General features: G+C 38.3%; 1 protein-coding gene across 4 annotated transcripts in view; it reads left to right on the plus strand.

Moving 5' to 3' along the window:
• The first annotated feature begins 18 nt into the window (after window positions 1-18).
• LOC145889243 (uncharacterized) overlaps window positions 19-19,626 on the plus strand; it is a 32,648-nt gene continuing 13,040 nt past the window's right edge. For 2 of the 4 annotated variants that reach the window (XM_082980150.1, XM_082980151.1), the window contains exons 1-20: window positions 19-173; window positions 275-456; window positions 601-631; window positions 692-766; window positions 836-889; window positions 964-1,134; window positions 3,445-3,549; window positions 3,683-3,748; window positions 4,615-4,719; window positions 5,591-5,695; window positions 5,829-5,894; window positions 6,761-6,865; window positions 7,759-7,863; window positions 7,997-8,062; window positions 8,975-9,079; window positions 9,213-9,278; window positions 10,147-10,251; window positions 11,164-11,268; window positions 11,367-11,432; window positions 19,465-19,569. In XM_082980150.1, coding sequence (XP_082836276.1) covers window positions 116-173; window positions 275-456; window positions 601-631; window positions 692-766; window positions 836-889; window positions 964-1,134; window positions 3,445-3,549; window positions 3,683-3,748; window positions 4,615-4,719; window positions 5,591-5,695; window positions 5,829-5,894; window positions 6,761-6,865; window positions 7,759-7,863; window positions 7,997-8,062; window positions 8,975-9,079; window positions 9,213-9,278; window positions 10,147-10,251; window positions 11,164-11,268; window positions 11,367-11,432; window positions 19,465-19,569 — 1,846 coding nt within the window. In that variant the 5' untranslated portion in view covers window positions 19-115. Of the gene's footprint in view, window positions 174-274; window positions 457-600; window positions 632-691; window positions 767-835; window positions 890-963; window positions 1,135-2,472; window positions 2,509-3,444; window positions 3,550-3,682; window positions 3,749-4,614; window positions 4,720-5,590; window positions 5,696-5,828; window positions 5,895-6,760; window positions 6,866-7,758; window positions 7,864-7,996; window positions 8,063-8,974; window positions 9,080-9,212; window positions 9,279-10,146; window positions 10,252-11,163; window positions 11,269-11,366; window positions 11,433-19,464; window positions 19,570-19,626 lie in introns of those variants that run through there. The other 2 variants (XM_082980152.1, XM_082980153.1) reach the window with 2 other exon arrangements.

Genomic DNA, 19,626 nt, shown 5'->3' on the forward strand with positions numbered 1-19,626 from the left:
AATTTAAAGCACGCAAAGAGTCCAAAACGCCCGTGACACAATAGCGTCCGGACTTCTTGCTTGTATTACGCGATCAACCCATATACGATCGAGGACAACGGATGGTTTAAAGAATATGAATAAGCCAAAGGAGGAACTATTTGTTGAAATGACAACGACATCCTTTAACCAAGGTAATCAGTTGAATAAAAGTGATGTGATCACAATTCTTAGTAAAGCGATGTAGTTACAGGTTGGTTTTAAAATGAAACTCTTCCTTTTATTTTACTCCTAGGTTACACTGCTGGCTCGTCACTTATTGAAAAATCAAAGCAAGACAACCGCAGTGAAACAATTGATCTACAGAAACTTGAAAACATGGAAAATATGTTGAAAAAGACAGTAAAGATTGCCGGCGTTTCTATTTTGTTTTTCGGTCTCTTCATGCTGATTGGATTTGGTGCAACATGTGTTTGGGTAAACATAAATAACTATAAATCTATATAGAGGCACTGTTTCTGCTGTGTTTGACAAATTTAAGTGTTAAATCTTTGCTAAAATAAAAAAAACATGTTCATATTCGCCCTAGATCGTACCATAATTTATACCATATTTGTGTAGATCAATGCTAAGTTCAGTGGCTTTCAAGCAGGTATGTGATAATTTCGAAAATGTAGCTTTTTATGTTGCCTAAGACGTACATTTCACATAGGTCTCAAGGTCGCCCCTAGTCAACAGGAAGGTCGATCAGATTTAATTTTGACCGATAGTCTAAAGAAACAAAACGGTTTGATATGCTATAGATCAAATAAAACTTGGAGTGAAATTATCAATATTTACCCCATATTTGTTTTAGACTTTTGGGAAGCGAAACTGGCCATCATTACCGACAAATTTAGGCTTCTTAAAGGTATATTTCGTGCTACAAGCATGGGGCAATGTGTTTCCATATTGATGACGAAACACTTACTTAAACTCTTCCAGACTCCGTTTCGTCTTACCATAAAGACCTAAACCAGGAAATGGTTCAAATGCGTTTCGACAGAAAGAACTTTACTCTGACTAATGAAGCTCATCTTTCTGCTATTAGAAGTTTAAATGATGACAACCAGCAAAACATTGTTCAAATAAACTTCATCGTTAATCAAATGAGAGGTGACTTTTAGATTCTAGCTGACATATACCAATTATCAAAATAGCACATATGATGCATTCTTTGTTGATTGAAGTAATTTCGAATGGAAATTAACTAAACCAACCAAACTAAGTATAATAAATTGTTGAAAGTTCATGTCCTTGCATGAAACATTACTGCGTAAACTGTAAAAAGATAGTATAAAAACAGGAGTTTAAAAAAAATGTTCAAATACTAGCCTACTTCTAAACAAACCAGGATGCAATTATGTCAAATGCCAGTCTCAAAGATTGAGTACGACACCAAATAAATGTTAAAATACCTGCTCTTCAGGCCAGCTTGATATATTGCAAAATACAACACATCGTGACATTGAAGCTTTACGACAGCACGTGGCCACAACTTCACAAATTCAAACAATTCAGAGCTTTCTTCATGGTAAGAATTTTCAACAGTATTAATCAGGTCATTTATTCAACTGCAAATGTTGGATTTGACAAAAAATATACTGCAATTGCAAACAAAAGCATTCAAACTTGTAAATATTTATAAACTTTCATGTTGTTTATAGCCCAATTGGAAATTCATAATAATAATTCGCTACAATCGCCACAAAAGTGTAGCGTTTCTTAAGAAAATCGTCAAAGTTTTGGTTTAACTCTGAACCCGATGTAATAAATTCGCACAATTGTCACAACTTCATGACTTTGTTCATTCCCACGTGACTTACAATCGCACGCAAACGAATTTAATAAGGAAGTCTTTGAAACGCGCAATGCCCACAATCCATTCATAGATTTAATGGTGCTTCCTTGAGGCCCATAGTAAGTAATTAATAACAATACAATGGGGGTCAAGCCAAGCGTTAATTAATTAATATGTGATATGGATTTGTTTCAGAGGGTTTGTGTTTGACCAATTAGAGCTTTCCATTTAAAATTTGCTTCCGAATGGAATAATGATCGAAAACTGATTCGAAAATGTTCCAATACTAGCCTATATGTAAACTTACTAGGGTGTAAACATGTCACATGCCACTCTCAAAGATTGAATATGATACCAAATAAATTTTAAAATACCTGCTCTTCAGGCCAGCTTGATATATTGAAAAATACAACACATCGTGACATTGAAGCTTTACGACAGCAAATGGCAACAACCTCACAAATTCAAGCATTTCAGAGCTTTCTCCATGGTAAGAATTTTCAACTGTATTAATCAGGTCATTTATTCAACTGCAAATATTGGATTTGACAAAAAATATACTGCAATTGCAAACAAAAGCATTCAAACTTGTAAAAATTTATAAACTTTCATGTTGTTTTTAGCCCAATTGGAAATTTATCGAAATGAAACTACTCAACAGATGCAAGCATACAACAATGTTTTTCAGGGTAACTACAGCTTCTATTGTTGGTTGTCAGTTGACGCATAGTTTAGTCTGTCGATTTAAGATAAACAAAACACTGGTACTTGGCATTCGAAAACGAAATATTACATATTATCTTATTCATAACGGGTAAAAATGAAAACATAATGGTGTTTTCGGAATTTGCGCTGCAGCGCTTCCAAAAATATTGGCAATTTAGTAAGTGACATTTAAGAGCATTATCAACCTAACACAAAGGACATGCAGGTTTCTACATTAATAAATGCCTATGCATAAGAATGCCAATGGACTACACGTGTTCCCGAAAATTGGTTATTATACTAAATTCTGAATATATATCATTGCACATCATTGTCCTAATTCCAATCTTCACCGAAATTAATGTTACATATTTGTACTTCACGACGTTACGTTTGAACAGAAATACATAGAAACTAACTGAAAAATTAAATACATTTTGGCACAAAAAAGTGGCGTATTTCAAAAAAACTATCATAGTTTTGGTTTTACTCTGTACCCGATATGATGAATTCACAAAATTGGCACAATTTCATACCTTTGTTTATTCCCACGTGACTTACAATCGCACGCAAACGAATTCAATAAGTAAGTCTTTGAAACGCGCAATGCCCACAATCCATTCATGGATCTAATGGTGCTTCCTTGAGACCCATGGAAAGTAATTGATAAAAATACAACGGGGGTTCAAGCCAGGTGTTAAGCGATTAATGTGATATGGATTGGTTTCAGAGGGTTTGTATTTGACTAATTAGAGCTTTCACTTTAAAATTTGCTTCCGAATGGAATTATGATCGAAAACTGATTCGAAAATGTTCCAATACTAGCCTACTTGCAAACTTACCAGTTTGTAAACATGTCACACGTCGCTTTCAAAGATTGAGTATGATACCAAATAAATTTTAAAATACCTGCTCTTCAGGCCAGCTTGATATATTGCAAAATACAACACATCGTGACATTGAAGCTTTACGACAGCAAATGGCAACAACCTCACAAATTCAAGCATTTCAGAGCTTTCTCCATGGTAAGAATTTTCAACTCTATTAATCCGGTCATTTATTGAACTGCAAATATTGGATTTGACAAAAAATATACTGCAATTGCAATCAAAAGCATTCAAACTTGTGAATATTTATCAACTTTCATGTTGTTTATAGCCCAATTGGAAATTTATCGAAATGAAACTACTCAACAGATGCAAGCATACAACAATGTTTTTCAAGGTAAATACCGCTCCTATTATTGGTTGTCAGTTGACGCATAGTTTAGCCCTCCTGTTAAAGAGCCACAAAATACTGGTACTTGGCATTCGAAAACGATATATTACATATTATCTTATTCATAACGGGTAAAAATGAAAACATAATGCTGTTTTCGGAATTTGCGCCGTACAGCTTCCAAAAATATTGGCAATTTAGTAATAGACATTTAAGGGCATTATCAACGTAACACAAACGACATGCAGTTTTCTACATTAAATAAATGCCTATGCATAAGAATGCCAATGGACTACACGTGTTCTCGATAATTGGTTGTTATTCTAAATCCAGGATATAAGTCATTGCTCAGCATTGTCGTTAGATAAAAACCAACAGAAAAATGAAAAATATTTCGCCACAAAAAAGTGGCATATTTTTAAAAATTGTCATAGTTTTGGTTTAACTCTGTACCCGATATGATGAATTCACACAATTGGCACCAATTCATGACTTTGTTGATTCCCACGTGACCTACAATCGCACGCAAACGAATTCAATAAGGAAGTCTTTGAAACGCGCAAAGCCCACAATCCATTCATGGATCTAATGGTGCTTCATTTAGGCCCATGACATGTAATTAATAACACTACAACGGGGGTCAAGCCAGGCGTCAATCAATTAATATGTGATATGGATTTGTTTCAGAGGGTTTGTATTTGACCAATTAGAGCTTTCATTTTAAAATTTGCTTCCGAATGAAGATTTGATCAAATATTGTTTTGAAAATGTTCAAAGCCTATATTTAAACTTGCCAGGATGTAAATATGTCACAAGCCAATATCAAAGATTGAGTACGATACCAAATGAATTTTAAAATACCTGCTCTCCAGGCCAGCTTGGTATATTGCAAAATACAACACATCGTGACCTTGAAGCTTTACGACAGAAAATGGTCACAACTTCACAAATTCAAGCATTTCAGATCTTTCTTCATGGTAAGAATTTTCAGGTGTTTAGTCCGTCGATTAAAAGATAAACAAAATTGGTTCTTGGCATTTGGTAATGTTATGTTATATATTATCTTAATCAAAACAAGTAAAAATGATAACATAATAGTGTTTTCGGAATTTTTGCTGTAACGCTTCCAAAAATTTGGGCAATTGAATAATATACATTTGAGAGCATTATCAACCTAACACAAACGACTTGCAGTTTTCTACATTAATAAATGCCTATGAATAAGAATGCCAATGGACTACACGTGTTCCTGAAAATTGGTTATTACACTAAATTGAGCATATAAGTCATTGCACATCATTGTCCTAATTCCAGTCTTCGTTTGAACAGAAATACCTAGCGTTTGAACAGAAATACCTAGAAAGTAACTACGAAATAAAAAATATTTCGCCCCTCAAAATTGGCGTATCTTCAAAAAAAACTTGACCCGATATGATGAAGTTAAACCAGTGGCACAAATTGATGACATTGTTCAATCCCACGTGACTTACAATCGCACGCAAACGAATTCAATAAGGAAGTCTTTAAAACGCGCAATGCCCGAAAACCCTTCACGGATCCAATGGTGCTTCCTTGAGACCCATAGTAAGTAATTGATAACAATACAACGGGGGTCAAGCCAGGCGTTAATCAATTAATATGTGATATGGTTTATTTAGAGGGTTTGTATTTGACTAATTAGCGCTTTCACTTTTGAATTTGCTTCCGAATGTAATTTTGATCGAAAACTGTTTTAAAAATGTTCAGATACTATCCTACTTCTAAACAAATCAGGATGCAATTATGTCAAATGCCAGTCTCAAAGATTGAGTATGAAACCAAATGTTTGTTAAAATACCTGCTCTTCAGGTCAGCTTGATATATTGCAAAATACAACACATCGTGACCTTGAAGCTTTACGACAGCAAATGCCCACAACCTCACAAATTCAAGTATTTCAGAGCTTTCTCCATGGTAAGAATTTTCAACTCTATTAATCCGGTCATTTATTGAACTGCAAATATTGGATTTGACAAAAAATATACTGCAATTGCAATCAAAAGCATTCAAACTTGTGAATATTTATCAACTTTCATGTTGTTTATAGCCCAATTGGAAATTTATCGAAATGAAACTACTCAACAGATGCAAGCATACAACAATGTTTTTCAAGGTAAATACCGCTCCTATTATTGGTTGTCAGTTGACGCATAGTTTAGCCCTCCTGTTAAAGAGCCACAAAATACTGGTACTTGGCATTCGAAAACGATATATTACATATTATCTTATTCATAACGGGTAAAAATGAAAACATAATGCTGTTTTCGGAATTTGCGCCGTACAGCTTCCAAAAATATTGGCAATTTAGTAATAGACATTTAAGGGCATTATCAACGTAACACAAACGACATGCAGTTTTCTACATTAAATAAATGCCTATGCATAAGAATGCCAATGGACTACACGTGTTCTCGATAATTGGTTGTTATTCTAAATCCAGGATATAAGTCATTGCTCAGCATTGTCGTTAGATAAAAACCAACAGAAAAATGAAAAATATTTCGCCACAAAAAAGTGGCATATTTTTAAAAATTGTCATAGTTTTGGTTTAACTCTGTACCCGATATGATGAATTCACACAATTGGCACCAATTCATGACTTTGTTGATTCCCACGTGACCTACAATCGCACGCAAACGAATTCAATAAGGAAGTCTTTGAAACGCGCAAAGCCCACAATCCATTCATGGATCTAATGGTGCTTCATTTAGGCCCATGACATGTAATTAATAACACTACAACGGGGGTCAAGCCAGGCGTCAATCAATTAATATGTGATATGGATTTGTTTCAGAGGGTTTGTATTTGACCAATTAGAGCTTTCATTTTAAAATTTGCTTCCGAATGAAGATTTGATCAAATATTGTTTTGAAAATGTTCAAAGCCTATATTTAAACTTGCCAGGATGTAAATATGTCACAAGCCAATATCAAAGATTGAGTACGATACCAAATGAATTTTAAAATACCTGCTCTCCAGGCCAGCTTGGTATATTGCAAAATACAACACATCGTGACCTTGAAGCTTTACGACAGAAAATGGTCACAACTTCACAAATTCAAGCATTTCAGATCTTTCTTCATGGTAAGAATTTTCAGGTGTTTAGTCCGTCGATTAAAAGATAAACAAAATTGGTTCTTGGCATTTGGTAATGTTATGTTATATATTATCTTAATCAAAACAAGTAAAAATGATAACATAATAGTGTTTTCGGAATTTTTGCTGTAACGCTTTCAAAAATTTGGGCAATTGAATAATATACATTTGAGAGCATTATCAACCTAACACAAACGACTTGCAGTTTTCTACATTAATAAATGCCTATGAATAAGAATGCCAATGGACTACACGTGTTCCTGAAAATTGGTTATTACACTAAATTGAGCATATAAGTCATTGCACATCATTGTCCTAATTCCAGTCTTCGTTTGAACAGAAATACCTAGCGTTTGAACAGAAATACCTAGAAAGTAACTACGAAATAAAAAATATTTCGCCCCTCAAAATTGGCGTATCTTCAAAAAAAACTGTCATAGTTTTGGTTTAACTCTGTACCCGATATGATGAAGTTAAACCAGTGGCACAAATTGATGACATTGTTCAATCCCACGTGACTTACAATCGCACGCAAACGAATTCAATAAGGAAGTCTTTAAAACGCGCAATGCCCGAAAACCCTTCACGGATCCAATGGTGCTTCCTTGAGACCCATAGTAAGTAATTGATAACAATACAACGGGGGTCAAGCCAGGCGTTAATCAATTAATATGTGATATGGTTTATTTAGAGGGTTTGTATTTGACTAATTAGCGCTTTCACTTTTGAATTTGCTTCCGAATGTAATTTTGATCGAAAACTGTTTTAAAAATGTTCAGATACTATCCTACTTCTAAACAAATCAGGATGCAATTATGTCAAATGCCAGTCTCAAAGATTGAGTATGAAACCAAATGTTTGTTAAAATACCTGCTCTTCAGGTCAGCTTGATATATTGCAAAATACAACACATCGTGACCTTGAAGCTTTACGACAGCAAATGCCCACAACCTCACAAATTCAAGTATTTCAGAGCTTTCTTCATGGTAAAAATTTTCATCTGTATTTATCAGATCATTTATTGAACTGCAAATATTGGATTTGACAAAAAATATACTACAATTGCAAACAAAAGCATTCAAACTTGTAAAAATTTATAAACTTTTATGTTGTTTTTAGCCCAATTGGAAATTTATCGAAATGAAACTACTCAACATATGCAAGCATACAACAATATTGTTCAAGGTAAATACCGCTTCTATTATTGGTTGTCAGTGGACACATAGTTCAGTCTGCCGATTTAAAGAGCCACAAAATACTGGTACTTGGCATTCGGTAACGATATATTACATATTATCTTATTCAAAATAGGTAAAAATGAAAACATAATAGTGTTTTTTGGAATTTTGCGGTCTAACGCTTACAAAATATTGGCAATTTAGTAATAGACATTTAAGAGCATTATCAACCTAACACAAAGGACATGCAGTTTTCTACATTAATAAATGCCTGCGCATAAGAATGCCAATGGACTACACGTGTTCTTGAAAATTATTTATTATACTAAATTCTGAATATAGATGATTGCAAACCCTTTATCTTTATTACAGTTTTCAACAAAATTAATCTCGAATATTTGTACTTCACGACGTTACGTTTGACAGAGTGACATAGAAAGTAACAAAAAAATTAAAAATATTCAAAAAATTTTCATAGTTTTGTTTTAACTCTGTACCCGATATGATGAAGTCAAACAATTGTCACAATTTCATGACTTTGTTCATTCCCACGTGACCTACAATCGCACGCAAACCTATTCAATAAGGAAGTCTTTGAAACGCGCAATGCCCGAAAACCCTTCATGGATCTAATGGTGCTTCCTTGAGACCAATGGGAAGTAATTAATAACAATTCAATGGGGTTCAATCCAGGCGTTAATCAATTTGTATGTGATATGGTTTATTTAGAGGGTTTGTGTTTGACTAATTAGAGCTTTCACTTTAAAATTTGCTTCCGAATGGAATTTTGATCGAAAACTGATTTGAAAATGTTCCAATACTAGCCTACTTGCAAACTTACCAGTATGTAAACATGTCACACGCCACTTTCAAAGATTGAGTATGATACCAAATGAATTTTAATATACCTGCTCTTCAGGCCAGCTTGATATATTGCAAAATACAACACATCGTGACATTGAAGCTTTACGACAGCAAATGGCAACAACCTCACAAATTCAAGCATTTCAGAGCTTTCTTCATGGTAAGAATTTTCAACTGTATCAATCAGGTCATTTATTGAACTGCAAATATTGGATTTGACAAAAAATATACTGAAATTGCAAACAAAAGCATTCAAACTTGTAAATATTTATAAACTTTCATGTTGTTTTTAGCCCAATTGAAAATTCATAGAAATGAAACTACTCAACATATGCAAGCATACAACAATGTTTTTCAAGGTAAATACCGTTTCTATTATTGGTTGTCAGTTGACGCATAGTTTAGCCCTCCTGTTAAAGATAAACAAAATACTGGTACTTGGCATTCGAAAACGGAATATTACATATTATCTTATTCATAACGGGTAAAAATGAAAACATAATGGTGTTTTCGGAATTTGCGCCGTACAGCTTCCAAAAATATTGGCAATTTAGTAATAGACATTTAAGGGCATTATCAACGTAACACAAACGACATGCAGTTTTCTACATTAAATAAATGCCTATGCATAAGAATGCCAATGGACTACACGTGTTCTCGATAATTGGTTGTTATACTAAATCCAGGAAATAAGTCATTGCTCAGCATTGTCGTTAGATAAAAACCAACAGAAAAATGAAAAATATTTCGCCACAAAAAAGTGGCATATTTTTTAAAAATTGTCATAGTTTTGGTTTTACTCTGTACCCGGTTATGATGAGTTCACACAATTGGCACCAATTCATGACTTTGTTGATTCCCACGTGACCTACAATCGCACGCAAACGAATTCAATAAGGAAGTCTTTGAAACGAGCAATGCCCACAATCCATTCATGGATCTAATGGTGCTTCATTTAGGCCCATGACATGTAATTAATAACACTACAACGGGGGTCAAGCCAGGCGTCAATCAATTAATATGTGATATGGATTTGTTTCCGAGGGTTTGTATTTGACCAATTAGAGCTTTCATTTTAAAATTTGCTTCCGAATGAAGATTTGATCAAATATGGTTTTGAAAATGTTCAAAGCCTATATTTAAACTTGCCAGGATGTAAATATGTCACAAGCCAATATCAAAGATTGAGTATGATACCAAATGAATTTTAAAATACCTGCTCTCCAGGCCAGCTTGGTATATTGCAAAATACAACACATCGTGACCTTGAAGCTTTACGACAGAAAATGGTCACAACTTCACAAATTCAAGCATTTCAGATCGTTCTTCATGGTAAGAATTTTCAGGTGTTTAGTCCGTCGATTTAAAGATAAACAAAACTGGTTCTTGGCATTTGGTAATGTTATGTTATATATTATCTTAATCAAAACGAGTAAAAATGATAACATAATAGTGTTTTCGGAGTTTTTGCTGTAACGCTTCCAAAAATTTGGGCAATTAAATAATATACATTTGAGAGCATTATCAACCTAACACAAACGACTTGCAGTTTTCTACATTAATAAATGCCTATGAATAAGAATGCCAATGGACTACACGTGTTCCTGAAAATTGGTTATTACACTAAATTGAGCATATAAGTCATTGCACATCATTGTCCTAATTCCAATCTTCACTAAAATTAATATTAAATATTTGCACTTCACGACGTTACGTTTGAACAGAAATACATAGAAACTAACTAAAAAATTAAAAATATTTCGCCACAAAATTTGGCGTATCTTTAAAAAAATCGTGAAAGTTTTGGTTTAACTCTGTACCCGATATGATGAATTCACACAATTGGCACAATTTCATGACTTTGTTCATTCCCACGTTACTTACAATCGCACGCAAACGTGTTAAATAAGAAAGTCTCAGGAACTCGCAATGCCCACAATCCATTAATGGATCTAATGGTGCTTCCTTGAGGCACATGAGAAGTAATTAATAACAACACAACGGGGATCAAGCCAGGCGTTAATCAATTAATATGTGATATGGATTTGTTTCACAGGGTTTGTATTTGACTAATTGGAGCTTTCACTTGACAATTTGCTTCCGGATGTAATTTTGATCAAAAACTGTTTTGAAAATGTTCAAATACTAGCCTACTTCTAAACAAACCAGGATGCAATTATGTCAAATGCCAGTCTCAAAGATTGAGTACGACACCAAATAAATGTTAAAATACCTGCTCTTCAGGCCAGCTTGATATATTGCAAAATACAACACATCGTGACCTTGAAACTTTACGACAGCAAATGCCCACAACTTCACAAGTTCAAGTATTTCAGAGCTTTCTTCATGGTAAGAATTTCCATCTGTATTTATTAGGTAATTTATTCAACTTGCAAATAAAAGTATTCAAACTGGTAAATATTTATAAACTTTCATGTTGTTTATAGACCAATTGGAAATTTATCGAAATGAAACTACTCAACAGATGCAAGCATGCAACAATGTTTTTCAAGGTAAATACCGTTTCTATTATTGGTTGTCAATTGACGCATAGTTTTGTCTGCCGATTTAAGATTAACTAAATACTGGTATTTGCCATTCGAAAACGAAATATTACATATTATCTCATTCATAACGGGTAAAAATGAAAACATAATGGTGTTTTCGAAATTTTGCGGTCTAACGCTGTCAAAAATATTGGCAATTTAGTAATAGACATTTAAGAGCATTATCAACCTAACACAAAGGACATGCAGTTTTCTACATTAATAAATGCCTATGAAAAAGAATGCCAATGGACTACAAGTGTTCCCGAAAATTGGTTATTATACTAAATCGAGGATATGGATCATTGCAAACCCTTTGTCCTAATTACAGTTTTCACGAAAATTAATGTTAAATATTTGTACTTCACGACGTTGCGTTTGAACAGAAATACCTAGAAAGTAACTACGAAATAAAAAATATTTCGCCCCCAAAATTGGCGTATCTTCAAAAAAAACTGTCATAGTTTTGGTTTAACTCTGTACCCGATATGATGAAGTTAAACCATTGGCACAAATTCATGACATTGTTCATTCCCACGTGACTTACAATCGCACGCAAACGTATTCAATAAGGAAGTTATTAAAACGCGCAATGCCCGAAAACCCTTCACGGATCCAATGGTGCTTCCTTGAGACCCATTGTAACGTGCTTTTTCTGCGGATCGGCGGCGCTACACGCTACACAGCAGTTTTTTGGCCTTTAGCCGAAACGCGTCCCATCCAATCTTCTAGGTAGCCGAGCCCGCGAAACACAACAGACACTTGTATTCGATACAGGAACGACCAGCACAACAACGCGCCAGAATGGAACGGTTTCTAGTTAAAGAAACACAATTGTACATTCAATATTTACACAAATTCACACTATGGCAAATTCAATCGCACTTACCGAACTGTTTTGCGACCGATCTTATTCCGTAAATTATCAGTAGTGACAACACATCTTTCAGTTGCAATTAGTTATCCAGTAAACTTTTCAATTGTTGCAAAACAGTCAACAAACTATTTCGCATTTTGCAACTAAAACCTTATTCAAATAGAATCAGTATTATTATATGTACCACAATAACTGGCAACACAACTAGCAATGAAAAACATAACCATGCGGTCTGCACGCGCACGTCTACTGCGCAGCCTTTGTCACATAATAACGAGAGTTGTGCCAAACAAAGAAAACATAACGAAAACAGTAACAAAAGGAAAGAAATTTTGGTTTGGGAATTTACATCCTCCCCCCAAATTGGGAAACCAATTTTTACAGCGAACAAAGATTCACAACTCAGTCTCATTCTCCTGCGGGATCACCACGCAGAGTTTAGTGATGGGTCTCCTGAGTAAACCTCCGGCCGTCTTCACTGCAACGCTCCTCACCACCTGGTGTTTATCATGGAATAGTTCGGTGACTTTTCCAAGAGGCCATCGACATCGTGGAGCAGAATCATTGACGAGTAGCACAACATCACCTTTGGAAAAATTACTTCTCCTGGTGTGCCATTTTTGTCTGGAGATGATTGTCCGGGGGTACTCCCTCAGCCATCGTTGCCAAAACTCATCGGCAACATGCTGAACCAGGCGGTATCGGCGTCTGGCGTAGCAATCGCTCGGGTAGGTCATCGTCGGCGGCAATCCCACCGATGGGTTAATTCTTAATAGGTGGTTTGGCGTCAAGGGCATGTCTTTACCAACTTCCAGGGAAACTTCAGTTAGAGGTCGTGAATTTATGATGTTCTCCACCTCCAACAGCAACGTGTGTAGGGCGTCATCGTCTAGTTTTCCCTCAGGATAAATCGCCATCATAATTCTTCGGACGGTTCTGATCATCCGTTCCCACACTCCACCCATGTGGCTTGCTCCTGGTGGGTTGAACGACCACTTCACCTTCCGCTGGCGCAAGTAGTCACAGATCTGATTTTGGTTCCATTTTTCCACGTCTTCCTTCATAACGCGGTTAGCACCGACGAAATTGGTTCCGTTATCCGAGTAAATGTGTGATATTGGACCACGTCGTGCAAGAAATCGCCTCAAGACATTCAAAAAGGCGCCTGTAGTTAGGTCGGCAGCAACTTCTAAATGAACAGCACGTGTCGTCATACACGTAAACAGACATCCGTACCTTTTTATTTCGCATCTGCGTTGTCTGATCAGCAAAGGTCCGAAATAGTCCACACCGACGTGTGAGAATGGTGGTTCGTCAACCTGCAATCTGGACGGAGGCAGGTCAGCCATCAGCTGCTGTCCTGGCTTGGCATTTCTTCGTCGGCAAAACAAGCAATGGCGTATAACCCGACGAACAGTCGCTCGGGCGTTCACTATCCAGTAGCGCTGGCACAACAAACTCAATGTGTAGTTGATACCAGCATGTCCCGCACCTTGGGCGTGCACTTCTTGGGCAATTAATTCCGTTAGGCGACAATCATTTGGAAGAATCGCCGGATGCCTTGTTTCGTAGCTCAACGTCGTGTCTGCCGCCAACACGAAGTATGTCGTCCTTCAATATAGGGTCGAGCCTATAGAGCGCAGATTTTGGCAGCAGTTTACCCGTGGGTAGCGATGCAAGCCAATCAGCAAAGTGCTGACGCTGCACAAACTTGACGAGTTCTGACTCAGCAATTTTTAATTCGTCAACGGATATAGGCGAGTGTGACACGGTCACCTCTTTCTTTTTAGCTTTACAGTACAAGTAGCGTTTAAACCTGAGCAACCATGCAGTTGCCAACTTCAAACGATGTAGTGATGAAAAATAGCCAATCAAACGATCAGTACCTTTTTCTTCGAGCGTTGTGAGGAAAACATCCGCCTTGATTCTTTCCAAGTCAAAGCTTTTGTAGACCTCAGCAGTAGTTGGTTTCTTAGTAAATCGATTTGGCCACTGGTCGGGTGTCTTTCGCAGGAACTCAGGTCCGGTTAATCACATTCCGCTGCACAGTGCATTGGCAGTAACACCGCGAGACGCTGCATCAGCCGGGTTCTCGTCGGTTGGTACGTGTATCCAATCATGGACACACGAGTGATTCAAAATCTGTGTAATTCGATTTCGCGAAAATATATGAAAGTTCTTGCTGTCGGCGTGCAAACTCTGCAGCACGATGGATGAGTCAGTCCAAAACAGACAAGGACAGTCTTCTAAATCAAGTTCCTCCTTCACTGTTCGTGACATTTTTACTGCATCCAAAGCAGCCTCCAGTTCCAGTCGTGGTATGGTCTGCCTTCCTGAACCGGAAAGCAGTGATTTGCCCATCACCAGAGAGCACGTAACGTTCGAGCGGTCATCTACTGACCTCAGGTAACAAGCACAACCTCGTGCTTCTGACGAAGCGTCAGCAAAAACATGTAACTGTACTTTGGACGCATTGGTGGTCATTCGATAAAAACGAGGTATTCTTACCTCACAAAGGTCACAGAGGCTTTCTCGCCATTTTCGCCACCTGGCTTGATCCGTGGTCGGCACGACATCGTCCCATCCAATCTTCTGTTGACACACGTCCCTGTAGATCAATCTGGCTTGTAGGACCACGGGTGCAACGAGTCCAAGGGGGTCAAACAGGGAGTTTGTCACAGAGAGCATTCCACGTCGCGTAATCGGTTTGTCCGGCAGGACGACATTAAATCCAAACTCGTCCTTCGGAAGACGCCAGCTGATTCCCAGAACACGTTCCTGTACCTCTCCGCCAAGCGGAATGTTCTGGATTGATTTGGACCTTTCTCCGCTGGGGTCAGAGGTCATCACAGCATCACTCGATGACAACCATTTTGTCAGCCTGAAACCTCCCATGGACAGTAGACTTCTCAAATTTTCCACCATTTTAATTCCCATTGTTTCTGTGGGGATTGATAATAAACAATCGTCCACATAAAAGTTTTTTCTCACAACCTCGGCAACACGAGGATCAAAAAACTTCCCAAATTCACGTGCGGTTTCACGTAGGCAGAATGTGGCGCAGCTTGGGGACGACTTCGCGCCAAATAAATGAACAGTCATTCGGTGAGGCGCAGGATCCTTCAGTGTGTCGCCTCCTGGCCACCACAAGAATCTGAAGGCGTCACGATCCTGCTGCGTGACGCGTACTTGATGGAACATGGCTTCTATGTCCGCAACCAATTCCACGGCTTCTTTGCGGAATCTCAGAAGCACTCCAACTAACGAGTTCATTAAGTCTGGTCCTTTCATCAAGTGATCGTTGATAGAGTTACCGTCGCACTTTGCGGCACAGTCAAAAACGATTCGAAGCTTATCCGGCTTCTTTGGGTTTACCACGGGGTGGTGAGGAAGGTACCACTTCCGACCATCAGCACTAATTTCTTCTTCTGGTACCCGTTCGGCATAACCCTTTTCCAAAAGAATTTGCATCTGCTGAACATACTTTTGACTCAAACTTGCATCACGTGACAAACGCTTCCTAAGACCAGACAGTCGTTTCTGTGCCAATTTCAAAGTGTTGGGAAGGACATCTGCCAAATTTCGCCACAACAGTGGTAATTGGTAATGTCCATCTATGTGTTCCACTTGCTTGGCCATGATGTCATATGCAATGACGTCTTCTGCAGAAAACCTCAATCCAAACTCCATTGCTTCCCTGTTGCTCCGGAGCCACTGGAGGAAGGATTCGGCATCCCCCAAACCACCACTTTGCATGGGGTAAGTTTCACCATCATCGGTCACGATGACGTCATCGATGTTATTAAAGGAATTGAAACGTTCAATTCCTTGCAACAGAAAACTACAGCCCCTGGAGGTTTTCTGTGGAGCATAACCTCTTAGCAACCAACCTAGAGGCGTTTTTACAGCGTCCGGGTACTCCGGATCAGGGGAGAACCGACTCTCCAAACACCGATGAACTAAGTAGTTGTCTGTACCAATAAGTAATGTGACAGACCCATCTTTGATTTGCGGTAAATGTATACTCCCTTCAGATGCTTGGGACGAACAGGTGTTCCAAACTTTGGGACATGCTCAGGCGGGACAGGGATTTCGTCAAGTAACGTCACTTCCGGTAAATTGAATTCCTCTCCTCCCCTCAAGGGCAGTACTGACATGGAGATTTTCACGGTGTTCAGCTCCTTTGCACCATTGATCGAACCGAGCTGCATACGAACGGGTTCGCCTTCTACCTCAACACCCAACATGTTGATCAGCCGTTTCTCACAGAAGGTTTTGTCCGAACCAGTGTCCAGCAGAGCATATGTTTCAATTTCCTTGTCCCCGACGCGGACTCGAACAGGAACAATGTCTAACCAAGCGGACAATGAGTTGCTACCATGACAGCCCACGGTATTCAAGCAACTACCCTGCGTCAAAGACGCCGAGTCATTTCCATTTTTGTCCTCCGAAGATGCGTCCGTCGGTCGAGGTCTCGCCGGATTGTGCAGTAGCACATGATGGTATGCACTTCCACAACCTTCCTCATCGCAAACCGTCCTACTGCTACAATCGACAACCATGTGTCCCACTTCAAGACACCGGAAACACAAACCTTTCGCTCGCACAAATTGTCGTCGCTCACGATGCGATTTTCGTTTAAACGCATAGCAGACGTTGAGGTCATGCGGCTTTGCACAACAAGGACACGGTCTCTTTCGTTGTGTTGACTGTTGTTCGTTCTGCACCGATTTCTGTGCACTAGTAGTAGCAATGGCGTTGTATGACGTCGCCTTTTGTCGTTTGATACCTTGATTCTTTTCAGGGCCTGAAGGAAAGAGACCTTTCCCATATATCGAGTTGGCTTCCTCACTCTGCTTTACAACGAAATTTGCAAAATCCACGAAACGCGCGACTCTACCCGTTTCCCTTTGCAATGCAACAGATACAGATACCCACTTACATTGCATCTCCACAGGTAGCTTGCTAGCAATAGCAACAATAAAACCGACGGAATCTACGGTAGACATACCAGTAATTTCCTCCAATGATACGCAGCATCTCTTAAGGAGGACGGCCAACTTTTCCAAACCGTCGGGGTCGTTTCGTCCAATCTTCGGACTTTCTTGCAACTTCCTTTCGCAGCAACGAGCGATGATATGTGGTTGCCCATAACGTTCGTACAATTCTTTCCAAGCAAGTTCGTAGCTGACTGCAGGGTTTGAGGATGACGTATGGTGCCTCAGCTTTTCATTGACACTCGGCGTGCAATGTTGCAGCAAGTATGTAAGTCTTAAATAATCACAGTCTAATCTGCTAGCAATATGAATTTTGTACCGATTTGCAAATGACCAATAGTCCATAGGGTCGCCATCAAACTTTGTTATTTGTGGTTTTGGAAGAAAACGTTCACCAACCTCCGTATAATGAGGTCTAAACTGTGTCGTAGAGGTATGTCCATTATGTGGCGAGTAAATATTATCACGTGGTACCTTTTGGCGACTAGGACGTTCGAATTCCTTGAACTTTATTTCATTTGGTTTAGGATCTTCGATCACTAATTCTTCAGGATTCTTGGGACACACTGTGTCTTTTCGGGGTTCGTATTTTAACGAACAAACACTCCCAACTTCTTCCCATGCGTCCAGTTCGGCTTCTGCTAATTCTAACTTCCGTTGAGATTCACGATCAGCGATTTCAGCTTCCAATTTTCTTTTATCTAGTTCTCGTTGAAGAGTGAACTCGGCTTGTTTTAATTCCTCTTCTTTTCGTTCTTCATCTTGCTTGCGTGCTAATCGAGCAAGATTTAGCTTCACACGACTTTCCTTTAACTTAATACTGTATGTCGAGCTCCTAGAAGATCTTACGCTCCCAGTGTGAATAGTGGATTCACATCGTTTCGACGTTCTACTTGCGGGCGGTGAACGGCTACCAGCTTCAGAGACAGGCACCGGTGTTGAAATGTCTCGCAGCCACTGCCTGACACGTGTGTCAAATTCGTTCTTGCCTCGAACACAATCCCTTTTTCGAGACACACTTCCCGGCATCGTGGTCTCATCGGACATATCTTCACACAGGTTCATAACCTCGGTGTAGCTTGCTTCTACGGCAAGCAACGCTTCTTGCAATTTTTCCTTTTCGCGGTTGAGCATCACCCTCTTAGCATCGAGGTAATCATCTTGTAACTGTTTTAATGCACAGCCAAGCCGTTTTCTCTTCTTCTTTGTCAGGACAGGCATGTTGTGACGTCACAAACGGTTGTAATAATGACAGTTCGAAATTTGTATGTAACGTGCTTTTTCTGCGGATGGGCGGCGCTACACGCTACACAGCAGTTTTTTGGCCTTTAGCCGAAACGCGTCCCATCCAATCTTCTAGGTAGCCGAGCCCGCGAAACACAACAGACACTTGTATTCGATACAGGAACGACCAGCACAACAACGCGCCAGAATGAAACGGTTTCTAGTTAAAGAAACACAATTGTACATTCAATATTTAAACAAATTCACACTATGGCAAATTCAATCGCACTTACCGAACTGTTTTGCGACCGATCTTATTCCGTAAATTATCAGTAGTGACAACACATCTTTCAGTTGCAATTAGTTATCCAGTAAACTTTTCAATTGTTGCAAAACAGTCAACAAACTATTTCGCATTTTGCAACTAAAACCTTATTCAAATAGAATCAGTATTATTATATGTACCACAATAACTGGCAACACAACTAGCAATGAAAAACATAACCAAGCGGTCTGCACGCGCACGTCTACTGCGCAGCCTTTGTCACATAATAACGAGAGTTGTGCCAAACATAGAAAACATAACGAAAACAGTAACAAAAGGAAAGAAATTTTGGTTTGGGAATCTACACCCATAGTAAGTAATTGATAACAATACAACTGGGGTCAAGCCAGGCGTTAATCAATTAATATGTGATATGTTTTATTTAGAGGGTTTGTATTTGACTAATTAGCGCTTTCACTTTTAAATTTGCTTCCGAATGGAATTTTGATCAAAAACTGTTTTAAAAATGTTCAGATACTATCCTACTTCTAAACAAATCAGGATGCAATTATGTCAAATGCCAGTCTCAAAGATTGAGTATGATACCAAATGTATGTTAAAATACCTGCTCTTCAGGTCAGCTTGATATATTGCAAAATACAACACATCGTGACCTTGAAACTTTACGACAGCAAATGCCCACAACTTCACAAGTTCAAGTATTTCAGAGCTTTCTTCATGGTAAGAATTTTCATCTGTATTTATTAGGTAATTTATTCAACTTGCAAATAAAAGTAT

The sequence above is a fragment of the Ascidia mentula genome, chromosome 2 (genome assembly GCF_947561715.1).
Source record: "Ascidia mentula chromosome 2, kaAscMent1.1, whole genome shotgun sequence".
NCBI classification, from domain to species: Eukaryota; Metazoa; Chordata; class Ascidiacea; order Phlebobranchia; family Ascidiidae; genus Ascidia; species Ascidia mentula.